This window comes from Triticum aestivum, chromosome 7B, assembly GCF_018294505.1.
Source record: "Triticum aestivum cultivar Chinese Spring chromosome 7B, IWGSC CS RefSeq v2.1, whole genome shotgun sequence".
Taxonomy (NCBI): domain Eukaryota; kingdom Viridiplantae; phylum Streptophyta; class Magnoliopsida; order Poales; family Poaceae; genus Triticum; species Triticum aestivum.
Window position 1 is genome coordinate 757,254,291 of NC_057813.1, and position 20,771 is coordinate 757,275,061.

At 46.5% G+C, this 20,771-nt stretch overlaps 1 protein-coding gene across 2 annotated transcripts; it reads right to left on the reverse strand.

Annotated features, from left to right (window-relative positions):
* Nucleotides 1-12,856: 12,856 nt before the first annotated feature.
* On the reverse strand, nucleotides 12,857-17,633 carry LOC123160116 (chaperone protein dnaJ 16). Of its 2 annotated transcripts, none has more exons than XM_044577936.1 (11): nucleotides 17,345-17,633; nucleotides 17,075-17,198; nucleotides 16,914-16,996; nucleotides 16,694-16,805; nucleotides 16,499-16,603; nucleotides 15,695-15,745; nucleotides 13,968-14,054; nucleotides 13,759-13,867; nucleotides 13,555-13,682; nucleotides 13,401-13,454; nucleotides 12,857-13,318 (listed from the first exon to the last, which is right to left on the reverse strand). In XM_044577936.1, exons 1-11 carry the CDS (start codon nucleotides 17,572-17,574, stop codon nucleotides 13,148-13,150), a joined length of 1,254 nt encoding a protein of 417 aa, XP_044433871.1. In that variant the 5' UTR covers nucleotides 17,575-17,633; the 3' UTR covers nucleotides 12,857-13,147. The 2 variants fall into 2 exon arrangements, with proteins under 2 accessions (XP_044433871.1, XP_044433872.1); XM_044577937.1 differs by having other exon boundaries at nucleotides 13,401-13,474.
* Nucleotides 17,634-20,771: the final 3,138 nt, after the last annotated feature.

A 20,771-nucleotide genomic window follows, 5' to 3' on the forward strand; every position in this document is an offset into this window, starting at 1 on the left:
GTCACGCGCTCAAGGACGCATGCTACGATTTCCTTGCTCCTCCTAGAGGCAATCTCAAAGCAATTTTCAAGAGCGAGGGCTTTGAGCAACTCATCATCGATTACCCGTCCGTTGTAGTGGAGTTATTAGGCAGGGTTGCTCCCTCACCCCGTTGACTTCAAATTTAATTATGCATTACTAATATATATGGATACCATTATCTTCTCCTTTAATTTACTGAGACTAAAACGGTCAGTCAATGTCTGATAAAATCTCATGTACGTACTATATTCCATGGGTTTCGCGTCTACTTGCATTGCAATGGTCGTACGCGGCCACCAAATTCAACCCTCACAGTCACTGTACTTGCGTTCAACAATATCTGAAAGTATAACTGAAACTTCATTTTTTTTTCTTTTTTTTAAAAGGAGGCGTACCCCCGGCCTCTGCATTTCTTGATGCACACAGCCGTTTATTAAAATAAAAGGTTCTAGAAGGTTCCAACAAGTAGTCTCGAAACAAAACAATAAGTCAGAGAAAATAAATAAAAGCCACAACCGGCGAAAATAGGGTTAGGAGACTAAACGCCTATCCTATTATTGGACCGTCATCCAAACCGGTTGTATGTAACTCGTGCAACCATCTCCCATCGGCCGCACCCAATATCCATATGCGCCCTGTGGTCCGGATGGCTTAGTAAGGACCACGTACGGATCCAAGTAGACGCTCTGAAGATGACCTGCAAAAAGTTTGTGATGGTTTGTCTGTTAAATGCGACGTCATTTCGACAATTCCATAAAGCCCAAAGTAGTGCACATGCTCCCACTCAAATATGTGTCACGGTCTGAGGCGCCACCCCAGCCAACCAACTATCAAAAATATGTGATATCGTGAGAGGCGGAATGATGTTAAACGTAATGTGAATAGTTCTCCAAAGTAACTTAGCAAGCAGACATTTGATAAACATATGGTCTATTGTTTCATCCTGATCAGAAAAGCAGCATCTTTTACTTCCTTCCCACTTACACTTAGCTAAGTTATCTTTAGTTAGAATTACGCCCTTATGCACAAACAACATAAACACTTTTGTTCCCAAAGGCACTGTCGGTGTCGAAACCGGCGGATCTCGGGTAGGGGGTCCCGAACTGTGCGTCTAGGCGGATGGTAACAGGAGACAAGGGACACGATGTTTTACCCAGGTTCGGGCCCTCTTGATGGAGGTAAAACCCTACGTCCTGCTTGATTGATATTGATATTGTGGATGTTTACAAGAGTGGATCTACCACGAGATCAAGGAGGCTAAATCCTAGAAGCTAGCCTATGGTATGATTGTTGTTGTGTCCTACGGACTAGAGCCATCCGGTTTATATAGACACCGGAGAGGGCTAATGTTACATAGAGTCGGTTACAATGGTAGGAGATCTACATATCCATATCGCCAAGCTTGCCTTCCACGCCAAGGAAAGTCCCATCCGGACACGGGGCGAAGTCTTCAATCTTGTATCTTCATAGTCTTGGAGTCCGGTCGATGACGATAGTCCGGCCGATGATAGTTCGGCCGATGATGGTAGTCCGGCTATCCGGACACCCCCTAATCCGGGACTCCCTCAGTAGCCCCCGAACCAGGCTTCAATGACGATAAGTCCAGCATGTGTGTAGTCTTCGGCGTTGCAAGGCGGGTTCTCCTTCAAGTTCCACGTACCTGCCGAACAGTGTCCGGCTTCCTCATCAATGTTGCTCGTCTTGGCTTCCACGCCCAATAATGGCCTTCTTCCACGCGTCACGCGAATGTGAAAAGCCAGGGTGTCTTTTATATTTTACCCCCTAGTTGTGCGAATAATCTGCCTATAAGGGAGGCAAGAATCCAGATCCAAATCACCATCTTCCTCCCGCAAATACTCATCGGAGCGCTTTCGACCAAGAATCCATTCCATCATGAACCGTCAACGCGGCTCCTCTTCTCGCGCTCCCAGCCCTTTGCCAGGAGATTGGAGGAGATGCTCTGTTCCGCACAACGAGCTGGTGAAGCTCCAAGCGGGAGGGTATCTCCCTCCGGCCTTCATGGTTCCGGTTCGAGCCGGGCTGGCCACCTACAAAGGTGGAAAGCAAGCGGAGGCTACCCCAAATCCCAACAAAGGGGAGCGGGTATGCTTCGTCCCCTATCTGATAAGGGGGCTCAGATTTCCTGTACATCCATTCCTCCGCGGGCTCCTGGAGTTCTATGGACTCCAGCTTCATCACCTCACGCCCGCCTCAATCCTGCATATTGCGGGTTACGTAGCTCTTTGCAAGCTATTCCTGGCGTCGAGCCCCATTTCGTGCTGTGGAAGAGGTTGTTCTGTCTTGTACCCCGCTCTCAGGAGGGGTCCATATATCAACTGGGCGGCGCCGAAATACGGCGCATTGCTGGGACCGGATATCCATCCGGAACCCCTAAGAAGGCGTCCCAAGACTGGCCTTCGGAATGGTTTTATATAGAAGACACTCCGCTGCCGGACCCTGTTCGGATCGGCCTCCCGGAGTTCAGCAATGCTCCTCTAAAGAAACGCCTTAGTTGGCGTCTGCGGAGCCCCCAACTGGAGGAAAACAAGAGCGTCCATTATTTGATGGGCCGAATAAGGTTACTGGCCCATGCCGGGTTGACCATGATTGGAGTCATGGCAACATGCATTATGCGGGGGGTGCAGCCACTACAATACAGGGGGCACCCCATGTGGGATTTCAACGGGGAGGACGATGCCACCCGTCATGGCCGCAAAGGGCCGGATTCGGTAGAAGATCAGGTGACGATCCTGTCCGGCCTGTATAAGGGGGAGAAGGAGGATTTCCTTCGGACGAACCCGTTGAATGGGTTCTCCATGAACAATCCCTGGCCTTGGGTAAGCGAACACTCTGCGTGCCCGACCCATGCTTTTCGAAACTTAAGTTTCTTATATTGTGTTCTTCTTTCGACGCAGGAGCTGTGCCGGATCGTGGAGGACATGCTAAGTCCAGCTCCGCAACCCGAGGATCCAGAGAGATCCCGGGATCCGGCCTCCGAAGAGGATCCGGACATAATGGTGGAGCTAATCGACGGGGTGTTCCACCAGCTCAGCATGGACAATGCTTTAGTCGCCATCACGGCCGACTACCCCGGACTATATCCGGCTTCCCAGGTGATTGCGACCGAAGACCAGCAGGCGGAATAGGAGCGCGGTGCGGACTGACACGTCGCCGCAAAGGTGTAGCTCACAATTCATTATTTAGAGCAACGTTCCCAGGAAGCGTTTGAGTGCTCATGGGTTTTGTAGGGAAAAAAGCGTCCGCCGGACTGCGGGCGTGGAGGTTGCCAATCCAACCTCTACCAGCCAGGCTCCAGCACCTGGTCTGGAGGGGGAGGCGAGCGCAAGGCGCGAGCCGTACGTTCCTCCGACGGAGGATGCCGACAGACTGTCCGCCACCAAGTCTGAGGTGGAGAGTGCCCTGAATCACAGGCGCCGCCGGACAGTATTTTGTGACACGTGCTTCTCCCCCGAGGCGTTGAATGCCTTTAATGCGGGGGACGCGCACCTTCGTGCTGCTCAAGATGGTTTTACCAGAGCCACGGAGCAGTATGTAAAAGACATACGGGTAAGAGAATTTAATAGTTGTATATGCCAGTAGCCCCCGAGACTTAAAGTAGTTATATTAACTGATTTAAGGATCATATGAAATGTAGGATCTTACCGAGAAGAATACCCAACTGTCTCAGGAGCTGCAAGAGTGCAAGGCCCAACTTGAGGCTGCACTCTCTAGCACAGGAGGAAACACAGGGACCTCTCCTGGTAACGCATTATTGTAGAAAGATAAGTAGCGTTTGGCCTGTGCGTAAGTCTAAAAAATGACGTTGCAGGTGCTGCCGGACAAGATCCGGACAGGCAAGAACTTCTGCGCCAACTAAAGGCCGGCGAGAGGGTGCTGCATAAAGTGTAGCATGAAAGGAACAAGCTACAGGATTCCCATGCCCAGCTTCGAGAAGAGCTGAAAGGCGTTCGGGCTGAGCTGTCAGGCTCTGTTAAGGAGAATCAGCGGCTTCGTCGCGGCATCTATAGTAAGTGCTTGAGCGAACTCCTTTGAAAAGAAGAGTTCGGCGAGGAAGTCAATTTAACAGAATATGTCTGCAGGTATGCTCACAGGTCGCCCTGCGGAGGAGATGCCCGTATCAACGGGTGACCAACTTCCTGAATTGTTGCAACTGATCGAACAAGTTCGGCAGGCAATGAGCGGCGTCATCCAGGTTTTATGGCCAGCCTTCTCCTTACCCGAGGGTCTTGGGGAGCTTGAGGAGAAGCTTCAGGGAGTGCGGCAGCGCTTCCATTTATGGAAGATTTCGGCCTGCCTCCAAGGTGCCAGGGAGGCATGGTCCATGGTAAAGACGCGGTACAAGAAGGCGGATCCCAACCACATGGCCGAAGTCGGACCTGTGGGGCCCGATGGGAAGGAGATCCCTGTGAGTTTAGTGTATGGCCAAGTAGAGTTGGCCGCTAAATTTTCCCAACAGAACTGTAAATTAGACAGCCTGTTAGATGGGATTGAGGAAGAATACAATCAGTCGATTTGACAATGTATTATAAAATGACATGTAAAATGCTTTCTAGCCGGATTGTAGATCGTTTGTCTTTGCCGACCTTTTCGCTTCGACCTCGGGACCCTAGAGTCTGGAGTGTGTCCGAATACCTTCTTGGTTATGAAACAACCAGGGTATGCATGGAGACCAGGCGTAGGGGTCATTAGTGCTTTATCAGACAAGTGCCCAACTAGTTATGTTATATTACATGGGTAGTAAGAAACATCTTCCAGGGAGAATAATTCCGTTAAGGGTTCCTTTCCTCTGGGGGTGGCATGCCCTAAAGTGCATGTCCGGACTGCGAAAAAAGCAGAAAAACATCCGGGGGAAGATAAATAAGTAGATAAGAAATCATCTTTTAAGTCACCGACCGAATATTCCCTTAAGAACACTAGCTTTCGGCTTCACCCAGTCTGAGGTACACATCCAGCTGACCCGGCAGTAACAATTGCAGAGGTGCTCCCTTTACCTCCTAGGCGAACAATCGGGAACATAGGGGTAAGCACAGGAGCCAGGCAACCCAGCTTGGCCAAAACTTAAGTCATATCGATGCATATAATGGTGAATAAAAGGTACATGTGGAGGCTTGACACATGTGCTGGGCATGAAGCCCTTATAATTAAGCTTCTGGTAAAGAAGCCCCCAGGTATAATGAGTGCGATAACACATCAATTGCGCGCGAACGTTGCGCAAGTAGTCCCTTTAAGGCTTGGATGAATAGGGTTGAGAAGAAAAAGATAAACAAAAGGCAGCTGAAGTAAAAAAATTTGGACGGGGGGAAAGGGATGAACTCTTAGTCCGGCGCTAGGCATAGAATCTTCGGAGGCGGGCTGCGTTCCATGGGTTCGGCTCGAGTCGGTTATCCGATGCATTTCATAGACGGTACGCTCCACCGGTCAGGACTTGATCGACGATGAAGGGGCCTTCCCATTTGGGCCTGAGCTTGTCCTTTTTCTTGTCCGGCAGGCGTAGAACCAGTTCGCCAACGTTGTAAGTCTTGGCCCGTACTTCTCTGCTTTGGTATCTTCGAGCCTGCTGCTGATAGAATGCGGAACAAGCGTTGGCGACATCGCGTTCTTCCTCCAATGCGTCCAAGCTGTCCTGCCGATCCAACTCGGCTTCTCTTTCTTCGTACATGCGCACTCGAGGTGAGTCACGAATTATGTCGCAGGGCAAAACTGCTTCTGCGCCATATACCATAAAAAATGGTGTGAATCCGGTAGTACGGTTAGGCGTTGTCCACAGCCCCCAGAGCACGGAGTCGAGCTCCTTTATCCAGTGCGTGTCAGATTTCGTAAGGGACCGCACTAGTCTGGGTTTGATGCCGCTCATTATTAGACCATTTGCTCGTTTCACTTGACCGTTGGTTTGAGGATGATAGACTGAAGCGTAATCGAGCTTGATGCCCATATTTTTGTATCATGATTTAACCTCGTCGGCCGTGAAGTTCGTTTCATTATCGGTGATGATGCTGTCGGGGACACCATAACGGTGTACTACCCCGGATATAAAGTCTATCACTGGTCTGGACTCTGCCGTTTTAACTGGCTTGGCCTCTATCCATTTGGTGAATTTATCCACCATGACCAATAGGTACCTTTGCTTGTGGGTTCCCCCTTTAAGTGGTCCAACCATGTCAAGCCCCCAGACCGCGAATGGCCAGGTAATGTGTATAGTTTTGAGGGCGGTGGGTGGCATGTGACTCCGATTAGCAAAGAGCTGACAACCGACGCATCTTTGAACTAAGTCCTGAGCATCTGCTCGGGCCGTCGGCCAATAAAATCCTGTACGGAATGCCTTTCCTACAAGGGCCCGAGCTGCGGCGTGGTGTCCGCCTAGTCCGGCATGAATTTCAGCCAGGAGGTTTCGCCCTTCCTCTTCGGAGATACACCTTTGAAGGACTCCGGTTGTGCTTTTCTTATAAAGTTCTCTCTCATAGACCTTGTCGGCTTTAGATCGCCGGACAATGCAGCGGGCCTCATTTTGGTCTTCGGGAAGCTCCTCCTAAGCAAGTAGGCGAGGAATGGTTCTATCCATGGGGCAATTACTGCCATTATGTCGTGGGCTGAAGGTGTTATGTCATCGGCTGAATCGCCGGTTGGTGCGGCTTGTTCCGGTTTGTTATTTTCGGACTCCTCTTCCCATAGTACGGATGGCTTGAACAACCGTTCCAGGAAGATGTTAGGAGGGACAGCGTCGCGTTTTGCGCCGATGCGTGCCAGTACGTCGGCTGCTTGGTTATTATCCCGGGCTACGTGGTGGAATTCAAGTCCTTCAAACCGGGCTGACATTTTTAGGACAGCGTTGCGATATGCTACCATTTTCGTATCTTTGGCGTCAAAGTCTCCGTTTATTTGGGATATTGCGAGGTTTGAATCCCCGCGCACCTCTAGGCGTTGAATGCCCATGGAGATTGCCATCCGGAGACCATGTAAAAGGGCCTCGTATTCGGCTGCGTTGTTGGAGTCCATGTACATTATCTGAAGTACGAATTGGACTGTGTCCCCGGTCGGGGACGTCAATACGACACCAGCCCCCAATCCGGCTAACATTTTAGAGCCGTTGAAGTGCATAGTCCAATTGGAGTATGCGCCGTACTCTTTAGGGAGTTCGGCTTCGGTCCATTCAGCGACAAAATCAGCCAAAACTTGTGACTTTATAGCTCGCCGAGGTTTGTAAGTTATATCAAATGGTAAGAGCTCGATGGCCCATTTTGCAATCCTGCCCGTCGCATCGCGGTTGTTTATAATGTCGTTAAGTGGTACTTCAGAGGCCACTGTAATCAACACTCTTGAAAGTAGTGTCGAAGCTTCCGGGATGCCATGAACACCGCGTATGCTATCTTCTGATAGTGCGGGTAGCGGGACTTACAGGGGGTTAACACTGTGGATACGTAGTATACTGGTTTTTGAAGAGGGAATTTATGCCCTTCTGTCTCTCGTTCGATGACGAGTACCGCGGTTACGACTTGATGCGTTGCTGCAATGTATAACAACATTGGTTCGCCCAGGTTGGGCGCAGCTAGGACCGGATTTGTTGCCAGTATGGCCTTTATTTCTTCGAGTCCGGTGATGGCAGCATCCGTCCACTCGAAGTGTTCGGTGCGCCTAAAGAGGCGATAGAGGGGCAATGCCTTTTCTCCTAGACGGGAGATAAAGCGGCTTAGAGCCGCCACGCATCCAGTCAATTTTTGTATTTGCGTGAGGTTTTTTGGGATATCTAGCTGTGACAGAGCTCGGATCTTAGCTGGGTTTGCTTCAATTCCTCTACCAGATACGGTGAAGCCCAGCAGCTTTCCAGCTGGTACGCCGAAAATGCATTTTTCCGGATTCAGATTGATGTCATATGCTCTGAGGTTGTCGATGTGAGCCTCAAGTCGTCTACTAGAGTTTCGACGTGTTTAGTTTTGACGACTACTCGTCTACGTATGCCTCTACTGTTTTGCCGATCTGGGTAGCTAGACATGTCTGAATCATGCGCTGATATGTTGCGCCGGCGTTTTTAAGTCCGAAGGGAATCGTGTTGAAGCAAAATGGTCCATATGGAGTAATGAATGCCGTTGCGGCTTGATCTGCTTCTTCCATCTTGATTTGATGATAGCCGGAGTATGCGTCCAGGAAGCACAATGAATCGTGCGCTGCAGTGGCATCGATGATTTGGTCGATGCGGGGGAGGGGGAAGGGATCCTTTGGGCAGGCTTTATTTAGGTCTTTGAAATCGACACACAGGTGCCAGGATTTGTCCTTCTTTGGTACCATTACCAGGTTTGCTAGCCAATCCGGATGTTTGATGTCTCTGATGAATCCGGCTTCCAATAGTTTGGCTAGCTCTTCTCCCATTGCCTGTCTTTTGGATTCCGAAAATCGTCGAAGAGCCTGTTTGACTGGCTTGAATCCTTTTAGGATGTTTACGCCGTGTTCTGCCAATCTGCGTGGGATTCCAGGCATGTCCGAGGGATGCCAGGCAAAAATGTCCCAATTTTCCCGAAGGAATTCTCGCAGTGCGGCGTCTACATCAGGGTTCAATTGTGCCCCGATGGAGGCCGTCTTTGTCGGGTCCATTGGGTGGACCTGGAATTTTACTATTTCATCTGCTGGTTTAAAGGAGGTGGACTTGGATCTCTTATCGAGTACCACATCGTCCCTATTCACCGTCGAGCGCAGCGCGGTGAGTTCCTCTGCCGCTAGGGCTTCGGATAGTGCCTCTAAGGCTAATGCGGCTGTCTTATTTTCGGCGCGGAGTGCTATGTCCGGATCACTAACGAGAGTGATTATTCCGCCGGGCCCAGGCATTTTGAGCTTCATGTACCCATAATGGGGTACGGCTTAAAAAATGGTGAATGCCTCTCGTCCTAATATAGCGTGATATCCGCTGTTGAACGGGGCCACTTGGAACATGACTTCTTTGGATCTGTAATTGTCCGGCGAGCCGAATACCACATCGAGTGTGATTTTTCCTGTGCAGCGCGCCTCCCGGCTAGGGATTATTCCTGTGCAGCGCGCCTCCCGGCTAGGGATTATTCCTCTAAAGGTTGTGCTGCTTTGCTCAATGCGGCTCCAGTCTATTTCCATTTCTTGAAGGGTTTCCTCGTAGATGAGGTTTAATCCGCTGCCGCCATCCATGAGGACTTTTGTAAGTCGAAAGCCGTCCACTATTGGACTAAGTACCAGTGCGGCCAGAGCTCGGGCTGTTCGGAATTTAGGTTCGTCGCTGGCGTTGAAGGTGATGGCTGTGTCGCTCCATGGATTGGTTGTTGCTACTTGGTAGACTTCGGCGAAGCTGTGGATTGTTCTTTTCTGCATATTATTTGATGCGAAAGTCTCGAAGACTGTTGAAACCGTACCGATGTTGTTGGAGTGGTTTTCCGGGGCTAGAAGCTCCTCTCCACTTTTGGCCACCTGCCGTAGTATCCAACATGCTCGAAGGCTATATGTTGGGACGGCGCCTTCTGTACTATGAATTTTACAGGGTCCGTTGAGCCATCCCTCCAGTACGGTTTCATGCCCTTTATGGGGTTTTTGCTTTTTGATTTTTGTATCTGGTGCCTGAGTGTAATGCACCCTTTTGTTGCGGACTAGGGTTGTATTCGGGGCCGGATTGTCCCAAAACTTACTTTCGGTTGTCCGGAAACTCTCCATCGCACAGTACTTTCGTACTATGGACGCCAGGTCGGCGAAGCGTGTAATTTCACGACGGCTGATGGTGTTTAAGATTCCCTCGTCCGTGCAATTTTTGCAAAAAATTGAGATTGCGTTTTCCTCTCGGCAGTCCTTTATCCTGTCCATAACCAGGAGGAATCTGGCCCAGTAGTGATGTACTGTCTCAGCGGGCTCTTGCCGGATTAGAGAGAGATCACATATGTCTGGGCGGGTGGGTGGAATTAAGTCCGGAACCCCACCCGTCTCAAGGCTCGAGGGCCGAGAAGTTTCCAAATTTGGAAGCTTGGATTGCTGGACGTTGTCCAACGAGTCTGGTCCGACGCCTGACTTTAAGTTCAGTGCTTGATCGAAGTCCGTCCCTCCGCGGGAATCCGGCATGCGGGGTTTGGGAGCCCGGACATGACTAGTTTTCAATACGGGAGAAGGGTCGCCGCATTGTTCCTCTACCACTGCAACGTGGTGGGTGACCTGGGGAGAGTTAATCTCTCTCAGATCGGTTTTAAGCCCAATCTGATTGTAGTCCGTAGCGACTCCCAGGGCGGCGATGCGATCCAAGAGCTCGTTTACGGACGAGAGCTCTATTGGATCCAGCCGCTCGGCGAATTCCGAGCTGACGCGAAGATTGCCTTTGACGACTTGAGAGGTCATTGTCGAAGCGGTGGCCGGACAGGCGGTCATAAGTAAACCACCTAGCCGGATAGTTTGGCCGGCGGCCAAGGCTCCTTTGGCGAAAATACCGTCCTTGAAGACGGGAGGAGGCATCCTTCCTATCGGTGACGGCACAGAGGAACTCTCAGTGAAAGCACCAATGTTGGTGTCAAAACCGGCGGATCTCGGGTAGGGGGTCCCGAACTGTGCGTCTAGGCGGATGGTAACAGGAGACAAGGGACACGATGTTTTACCCAGGTTCGGGCCCTCTTGATGGAGGTAAAACCCTACGTCCTGCTTGATTGATATTGATATTGTGGATGTTTACAAGAGTGGATCTACCACGAGATCAAGGAGGCTAAACCCTAGAAGCTAGCCTATGATATGATTGTTGTTGTGTCCTACGGACTAGAGCCATCCGGTTTATGTAGACACCGGAAAGGGCTAGGGTTACATAGAGTCGGTTACAATGGTAGGAGATCTACATATCCGTATCGCCAAGCTTGCCTTCCACGCCAAGGAAAGTCCCATCCGGACACGGGGCGAAGTCTTCAATCTTGTATTTTCATAGTCTTGGAGTCCGGTCGATGATGATAGTCCGGCCGATGATAGTTCGGCCGATGATGGTAGTCCGGCTATCCGGACACCCCCTAATCCGGGACTCCCTCAGGCACCTTAACTTTTCATATATGAACCGTCCTCGGGATAGTCCGGGTATTAATCAAATCCGCGTACAGAAATTTTAACCGAGAAAACTCCTCACCTGGATAGCTTCCAGTGCAGAGTGTCTGGTACATCCGAAAGGTTAACCTCCATTAACCTACGCACGAGATGTAGCCATCTATCCCACCGCTCACCTATAACTGACCGCCGAAACTGCATGTTAAGAGGAGTGGATCCCAATACTGTAGCAACAAAGACCTCTTTCCACTGTGCAATGGTGTGAAGGGATGGATACTGCACGGATATCTTAGAGTTGCTCTAATAGGGTGCACGCCCGCTGGTTATCTGGGCTGGCCCGTTTAATGATGTCTCCATGTACTTCGATGCTACTATGGTCCTTTTTCTGCTCCCACTTAGCTAGCCCTGGCCCGCGTGGAGAAAAAAAAAGCACGATCCTCTAAAAAAAGGAAAAACGAGTAAGCCCTTTTCTGTCAGGGTTTTCAGACGTATTAATTTTTTAAAATAAAAAATATTCGTTAATTTGGAAAATTGGCCACAGATTTATAAATTATCCATGAATTTGAAAATACGTATAAGTATTGAGGGGAACATTATTTATCTGTATCATGAAATGAGCCGAGAGGGATACGTGTCCGGATAGTATGGCTATAATCGTCAAATAGAGTTTGCATGTGTTTTTCTATATACAAGTTAGCACGCTCGGCTCCACGTGGGCAAAGAAACTAGACATATATGAGTTCGGGTTCCAATACTTGGTGTGTATATAAGAGCATCTCCAACCGGAGGTCCTGTCTACACGTCCGGTGTGGAGAATCTGATAGAAAAGATCACCCTGCTTTCCCTAAATTCAGTCCAACTGTCTGGCTTGCCTAACCCATATGTTGGGCGTCCGGACGCGTTAACCTCGTCAGATTGATAGAGCGGACCCACGCGAAAGATAAGCGACACCACTGGCCAGTCATCTGCATTCATGGTTGACCGTTCAAGGCTCCGCCCGGGGAACCCCTCGCCGGTTCTATTTACCCCGCTGACCAAACCCTAGCCGCCGGTTCCTACCCTCCCTCTCTGTCCACGCCACCATGATCTCGCCTCATCCCGTCCACGTCCCTCTCCGCATCTACCTGCGCTGCCACCATGCCTCGCTAGAAGTCCACCATTTACATCAAAAAAAAATTGTCACTCGATCACATACCTTATAAACGTGCATTCGTATGCGAGTGACACACACCCTACCTCTATGAGCACCTTCAATAGACTGAGCAGGCAGTCAGGTGTTGAGATTACAGAACTCACCGTAGGTGGCTCGCTATCGACGAGAACTTTGCCTCCCACTAAAAGAATATTTGTTCTTTATACGACACACATGCGTCACACCTAAGGTTTGAACTGTGATATGCTAGAGGTACAACCACCCTCCTAACAATCCAACCACATGTTGGTCCACAAAGAAGCATCACATTGTGACGGAAGGTAAAGCGAAACATGTTTTCCCACTTATGGTAGACATGCAAAAGGGTTTTAACTCGGAATTTGTTGAAATTATAAACCAACTCAAAGAGCAAAGCTGTGAAGACTGAACAGTTCAGGGAGAAACACAGAAATTAATTTGTTTGTATATTCCACTAGTTTTTCTATGTACACACTTCAGATGCTTTTTTTAAGAAATAAATGCTATTATTTTAAATTATTTTCTATCCACGTGGTTTCGAGATACTAGCCCGTGCGAATGCATGGGTCGACGACTAGTATAAATAATTTTAAATGATCAATATATTGAAAAGATAAACACACACATAGAATCTTAGGCATTTTTACTAGCGATGATTGATTGAGAGTTATACAAACAATGAGAACTCCATGTTTCATAAACGTAGTATAGATGAACGTTTAATTGCATGGAATATGTAAGGAAGAAAAATTACATTTTGTTACAGTACGTATTCACTCGTTTAATTGCGCAGAAGTGCAGCGACATCTCCAGCCATCGTTGCAATATCCGTCAGTTCTAAAATGAGGAGACAGACGGTACCCTTTGCAAGGAGCTTGCTGATGTTCCAAACACACTTGTACCCCATATCTTCCTGTCAACGGTTTAAAGGAAGCTTGGAAACAATCTTTTTTTCCCGTTAGTTTTCTTATCACCTGAATTGTCATGCTCGCCCTCCGTTGGATGATCCTTCGCTTTCTTTTGCATTGTCGGAGGTGAATTGTTGGTACTAAAGGATGCATGGATCTCATTCCTTTCCTTGAGAAGCTCGTCGATCTATAAAAATTAAGCTATGAGTACTCAGAAACTATGTTGGAAGCTGATATGATTCGTCATCAGGACTGCACATATACCGTACCGTTGGCATATCTTTGGTGTATCCTCTTTTCATCTCAGTGAGATTTGGTGAAACCTGCAAACCAAAGCGTGCATCTGAGAAATGTCAAACTTGGACGTATATGTAGATAATCGACTTCATAGAAAACAAAATTACGTAAAATATGAGCACATACTTCCCTATATGCAGCTTGTTTTGCGAGTATCATTGCTTCGACGTTTTTCAGCTTCTCCTTTTCAGCAGAGAAAGATTGACCACACATAAACTCGATGATATAGCTTGCAGGACGGAAGAAATTGTCACCTGAGTGAATAAACAGTTTAGAAGTCCGACGCTGCCACCATTAACTAAACATGCAGCAACAAATCAATCGATATACCATAGACAGCGAAGTAGTGGGTTCCAGGTGTCAGTTCATTAACATCACATGATTGGAAGCTATCCAACATTTTAAGCAATACCGTGTGTGAATTCTTTATAACAGCTGGCTGAAAGTAATTGGAGCTTGTCAAGAGAATGAACCACAAAGAATGAGTTGGATAAAATCAAAAGGTAAACGATTAGAACAAATAAAAACTAGTAACTCACCGAGTAATTATGCTGAAATCGATACACAGGAAACCCAAGAAAGTACATCCCGGCTGAAGTACCGTTTCCGGTGTCCACACTGTCCTCCTGCAGCATTCTGAATGTTAAGTGGAATATAATAGGTTCATCCGGAAATACCTTTGTAAATTAAAATTTCACTCAAAATAAAAATATTTATGTGGTTCCTTCATAGAAATGTAGCAGATATGCAAGAAATGATGCTATTGTGCTTCTGAGAAAACTATAGAACATCTATTTCTCACAGACCCTTTTGTCAAATTGTATGCCATATAGTTTATATGACTTATAACATTCCTCCACCAGACAATTTTAAAACTATGTTTTGGAATTTATCCATTGGAATTCATAGGAAACTAAGGCGAGAATACGTATTGGCGTGTCTGTTTATGTTGGTATCTTTGGAGATGTCTATTTCGCTGGCTTATTCATGTATCGACTTTGTGTGATCCAAGATTAGTGTTTTGTTTGAACATTGAACTATGTAATAAATAGAGATGTGTGCATAGATTGATGCAGACGTCGTGGGAGCCCCCATTTAAAAAATTTGTTAAATATACTCAAGCTGTACGCAGTACAAAAATACGAACAACATTGCTTTGCTTGGACAATTCATAAAGAAACACATGTGTCTTTTTTTTATGGTTACATGGCATTGTAGTTGATCAGTAAATCCCAAACTTTTTGATCGCCAACGATTGCCTTTCACACCAGCCCTTTCTAGACGAGACTGTTGAGCTATAGCGAAGCCATGGCGTTCCCACTTGAAAAATAGTTTCTACGAAATTAGAGTTATTTACTCTAATCTTCTCCCTCCCGGATTAGCATAAAAAGACTATTTACTCTAATTTCACGGCAACCTCCATCCCTCCGTGCAAAAGATTCTCTAGCCGTGACCTGCCACGATGCTCCAGTTTGGCACATGGTCGAAACCTTTGGTAAATCCACTAGCTAACACCATATCCCAATCTTTTTGTGAAGCTCCATCATAACACAGATGATGCATTCTAAAGTATATATATAATATGTTTTAGATGAATAAGCTAATTCAGAAGTCATTTTGTCTTCTACAATAGCTGGACCTAGGGTGGGAGGTGCAAGAAATATTACCAATTATACCCTTAGCCTAAGTGTTATATTTGGTAGTTATTAAAATATCCTTCTGGGGAGAAAGGGTGGATTGTTAGTGTCGATGATTTCAAAAATTGGTGGACATGTATGGTTGATTTCCATTTATGTATTTTCTGGAATTTGGCATATCTTATTGTGATGACTATTGTGTTCAAGTTATTGAACAAGGTCTACAGTCGGTCCGTGACCCCCGCACACCAAACTCATACTTGGGACAATCTCGCAGTTCCTACAAGGTGGAGATAATGGGGTTGGTCCATGGATTTTTCTTATTTTCACTATATTCATCTCAAAGAGCTGAAGAGAGATAGTGCATCAAGCTATTAGCAAGGGCCAACTTGATCCTCTTCCCCACGGATCCTAGATGAGGGAAACCCAGGAGAGCCCCCAACACCAACTATCATGCATGTACAATGTCTTGATAACCTTTTACTATGTATGTTGACAAGTTGGCATACGAAACCTCCATATGCTAATATTCGTCCAACTGCTTTGATTCTCAATAATTAAGATTATGATCCAACCGATTTTTTTATTTTGTCTCAACTGGAAAATAAGAGGGATATTATACTATATACCTTCAGTGCAAGGTCGAGACCTCCATTTTCTTCGCACGTGAAATAAAGCAACTGAAATTAAATGGAAGAAAACATATATTTTAGAAAGGCCCAGGTAAGAAAAATTAGTACTAATTTTGTAGCACTTAAAATCATCCTTGCAATGGAACATCACCTAATGCCTTAAAAATTATAGTCATAGTACACTTGATTATTATAATTAGGAAAAGGAAAGTGCAAATGGAGGCTGAGCTCCAAGGTGCTCGGCTTTTCAAAATCACAAATTTTCTTTTAAAAAAATTCTGGAAAAAATACTTGGTGTAGATTATGCCTAGATCCATCACTGTGTAAATTTCCAATGAAAAATTCGAATTATCCAAGCCTACACAAAAAAGACAAATCTGCAAATTTTTGAACTTTTCCAACCTGTGCACTATTCATCGGGCTAGCTTTGCGATTTTGTATTTTTTACCAAGAACAAAATACAGCATATTTTTTTGATGTAGTTTTTTGTAGTTGGAGATATGCATATTATCTACAACAAGATTTTTTTCTCCCGATTTTTTTGAAACTTAAATTCATCGTTTTTGAACAATTCAAAAAAGGACAAAAAAAGGGCTCCGTGGAGCCCGAGCTCCATATCGCCGCGTCCCTCATTCCTATCTTTGTCGCAGACTTAATATAAATTTGTACTAAATCTACGGTAACTAATATTGGAATGAGGGGTATAAGTGACACGAGTATTGTATTTGCATCCAACCCACCAACCATCAAACTTGAAAACTGCTATTTGCGAGTTTGCTAGAGAGTCCAAAATTAATCAACCTTAAATTTGCTTCCATCGGGTGAGTGCACGCGGCAAACTAACCCCGCCTTAGCATCCCGTTCTGTTATGTCCACGGCATAATAATTGGCTGATAGCTTTTCCACCTGGCAAAATGCATGCAACAAATAAGTCTCCGTTTACTTACTGACATGGAAAAAGAGAGTGCATAATGGACAGCTATACTTGTTACCAACCTTCCTGCGTTCAGATTGTCCTAGCTGGAGCTGAAAAACCTTAACGGACCTATCCAAAGCCTCCTTCAAAACGGCTACTGGAACAGTTGTCTTAATCGGCACACCAAATTTACTACACATGCCACGCACACATATCAACAAACAATCAAAACAACAGCATAACACAGGCTAGAAAATATATATTAATTGGAACAAACATGGGCTCATTCACAAAAGTTACCTCAACAGGGCCACAAACATGGTGCTGGCTGGACTAAGATTCGATAGGTCCAGGTCGGATTTCGGTCTATCAGATTCAATAGCCTGGAAATATACTGAGACCGTTGCTGTAAAATATTCACATGACATAGTTTAAACATCGCAAATCATTGGAATAATTACCTCGAATCCTGATTTGTCATACTGCCGCCTTTTACTGGGATCTGACAGAATGCTGTGGGCGAATTGGATTTCCAGGAAGATGTCAAAGGCCACTGGGTCATCGCCATTCTTGTCCGGATGGTACCTGGCGATATTTTTACAAGTAAAAAACCACTGGATTCAGTATCTCGTTTGTAAATTAAACACACACACACACGCACACTCGGAGCTCAGTACAAAAAGCGTTTGAAGGCCCTCTTGGTCTGAACCACAGTCGTGGGGCTTAATTACTTGAGCGCCATGCGATGGAAGGCCTTCTTGATCTCCTCGTCGGTGGCGGAGCGGCCGACCTCAAGCACCTCGTAGAGGTCCTTCCTCTGCGGCCGTCGCACTGGAACGTCGCGCTGGAGCCTCGCATCCGCCACCACCAGCTTAAGCGTGTCGGCCTGATTTGCATGGTGGGGGATCCGTGCTTGAGCAGCGTCATGAAAACGTTGGTCGCGTTGGCCACCACCAGTCATGGTTGTTTGTGTGGTTCTAGCTTCTCAAACAAACAAGAGACGTTCCCTGGAAAACTAACAAACACCTTCCGGTTTTATAAGACACAAATTACAAGAGTTGCACGCGGTGGAGGTTCATTACGTGTTGAAAAGTTCTTCCACCTTCAACGTTGTCATGACGCAAGTTATACCATGTCTTAAGGCCCAACGGTCCGGTCAGTGGAACTTTCTCTTCTTGTACGTGCAAGTGGACTTAAATTAAGGATGTTAATTATTATCTTACGCTTTGTGCAAACTATGTACTACTAGTACATATTTTCTTGAGGGAATGAGCTAGTACAAGTTACTTGTACTCCCTCCGTCTCAAAATAATCGTTTTGACTTCGTCTAAATACGGATGTATCTGGACACTAAAACATGTCTAGATACATGTATATTTAGATGAACTCAAGATGATTATTTTGAGACGGAGAGAGTATCTGTCAACCCATGTACATACATAGGGCCTTTTGTTTTCGTACGAGTTTATAATTAAACTAAATCTTAGCTCATTGATTGCAAAATATGACAAAGCGAGAACCAACATATGGTTGGATGGCTAGGAGGATGGTTATACTTCAGCCCACAAAATTTCAAACTCTAAATTTGCCATCTCTGTGTCTAGTGACTTGTGAATATCAACTCTCAACCCACCAGATCAATCTTTCAGAGGTGCTCACTGGGATATGATAGGGTGTGCCTGCGTGTGTTCATTGTGCCTTCGTGAATAGAAGTTAAATCCTTTAAAGAATGTTGGCTTTAGGAATACAATTATATGGAAATTTATGAGAGAACAAAATAAAATTGATGGTCACCGGGGCGAATCCCCACCTAATTTTTTATTGCTTTTTAAAACACCCAACCGACCAACCGAGGCAATGGGGGGGGGGGGGATTACAGGCACCCGAATAACGGAAGCAAATCAAGCTTCGGCATGGGGAAAACATTGCAACCAAGGATCTGCATGGTGCCCGATTTTTCTCGGAAGACACGGTCACCAAAGACGATCTTCTTCCTTGCACATATTGTAGAGCATGGCGAGACTGGGACGTTGTTCTCTGAAATCCACACTGTTGCGGCGCTTCCAAACATTCCAGCACGCACCAACCATCATGAACTGCTTCACAAAGTTGCACTAGAAAATCATGTGGTATGTCGTTTGTTCTTCACCAATCGAAGATCGGACATTGAGATTCAGCAGAAGGAGGGAGCTGCGATATTGGATTCTAGCTTGAGAGAGAAGCCAGCCAAAAAATCTGACCTTGCATGGAGCAAAGTTGTCACAAACGAAGGAGGAGAACAGAGCATCCACACTCCCCATGTGAGAATTAACATGGATCTGAGGGAGTAATTATCTATACTTGTGCTTTTTAGTTATCAATTTATCATTTTCAACTTAGTATCTTCACAAGAATTATACATGCATATTTTAAGTTGGGAAAGCGCAGGATTATAAGAAATTGTGATGCTTCCTCCGTCTTTTCGTAAAAGGCCACTTTCAAATTTATAACTGTACCTATACAAGGCAACTATCTCTTTCCAAGATGAATTAATTATATTTTTGATAGCCCAGAACATGAGAAAAATTCTACACAATTAACCATATGATTTATTAGTGGCGATCTCCCGAGTGGCGCGGCTTGACGTTAGCGTGGAGGAAGGGGGTGGCATATGGCGGCGGCGGCCTTCCCACGCGGCAGCTGGTGGCGGCGTGGTGCAGTCTAGGCCTGATCTAGACCCAGATGGGCTGGGCAGGCCGCTGGTCTGCTCTCGTGCATGAAACCACTGCTGCGGCATGGTGGTTGTCGTGCTACCGCGTGGTTTTGCTTGATGGAGCCTACAGTGCGGCCGGCGAGAGGCAAAGGTTGGTTACAACAAGGGCTGACGATGCAGGTAAGTCGGCGGTGGCCTTGTCCACGCTGGCGTTCCTAAAGTTGTGCGCTGGTTTCCCCCCTCTGTTGCTGCCATTGCTGCCGGAACTGGTCTCGCGGCGTCGGTGCCTGCGAGGCTAAAGAATAATGGCGGTGGTCCTAGGGTTCTTCCTGCGCAAAGTTGAAGATCTTTTTGCCGTCGGTCCTCTTCGATTATGGTTGGAGTGTCGGGTTCTGGAAGGCTCAGTCGGCGATCTCACATGGACTTTCATGCCTAGAGATTGCTGGATGGGATGGTATTCGGCCGCAACGCCAGGAGCGGTGCGAAGCTCTGCTTCTGTTGCCACCATGGGCAAATCCACGGTGAAGTCAGAGGCGGAGAAGGTCTGAGATTGGAGTACTGGCCATGGCGCTCAAAGTCTCTGCATCGACGAGGAACTGGCATGAAGTTTCAAGATTCGTGGCAGCGGTATGTAAGCGGGGGCGACATCCCAGGTGAAGTTCAAAGTCTTAACTTTTAGGGTGAAAATCCAAGGTTTGGCATTAATTGGTTGTGCCTGACAATGGTCTTGCTGAATGCATTGTTTTGAGAGTGAGGACTATCTCCAGGGTGAAAACCCAAGATCTAGGATCGGACGACGACGGCGCGCATGTGAACTGTTCCCTTCTTGAAGGCGTTGGTTTTGAAGAAATTGGACATTAGGGTCTGTTTTGGTGCTGGTTGTGCTGCTGTTGCATTGTCCGGAACACCGTAGCCTGATTTGTTTTTAGATTTTTTTTTCTGGCTGTGTGCATTCGAAATGCCATTAAGGTATCAAGCTGTTGCAGAGGCCGAATGTAATTGGTATCTCCATGATACTAATATATAATCCTTATCAAAAATAATAATTATTACTTGGCTTTATTTTTCTTGGTATCTGAAATATGAGATAGTGGACTTGTATATAAAGACGGAGGGAGTAACATATAGAAGCGGTAGATTATAAGAATTTGAACCTAGTTCTCTCAAAAGGTGTTTCATGTGGCTAATACTTGCTGATTATATTGTGTATCAAGTCACACATTAATATATTGAGAAGTCATGGGAAAAAAAGCAATAGAAAATTAGATGAGTAATAACTTTGGAAAAATACACAATGAATTGCACTTTGTAAAACTATATAGCATTTTAAATGGCCCTTCCACGAGAACAAGGGCTGCTTCCATTGTGAGAGGAACTACTGTGTGTTTCACATAAAGCACGTCCGACTTTACGACGAAGTTCCGAACAACTACTGTCTCCACTTCAAAGGTTAGGCGATTTGAAAT

What these genes read in the sequence shown, in the direction of transcription:
- LOC123160116 (XM_044577936.1), bottom strand. Translation starts at nt 17,574, where the DNA reads ATGACTGGTGGTGGCCAACGCGACCAACGTTTTCATGACGCTGCTCAA. An exon ending in ATGACAAATCAGGATTCGAG is followed by an intron (nt 16,997 to 17,074) that starts GTAATTATTCCA and finishes GTATATTTCCAG; the next exon opens with GCTATTGAATCTGATAGACC. An exon ending in CCACTACTTCGCTGTCTATG is followed by an intron (nt 13,683 to 13,758) that starts GTATATCGATTG and finishes TTATTCACTCAG; the next exon opens with GTGACAATTTCTTCCGTCCT.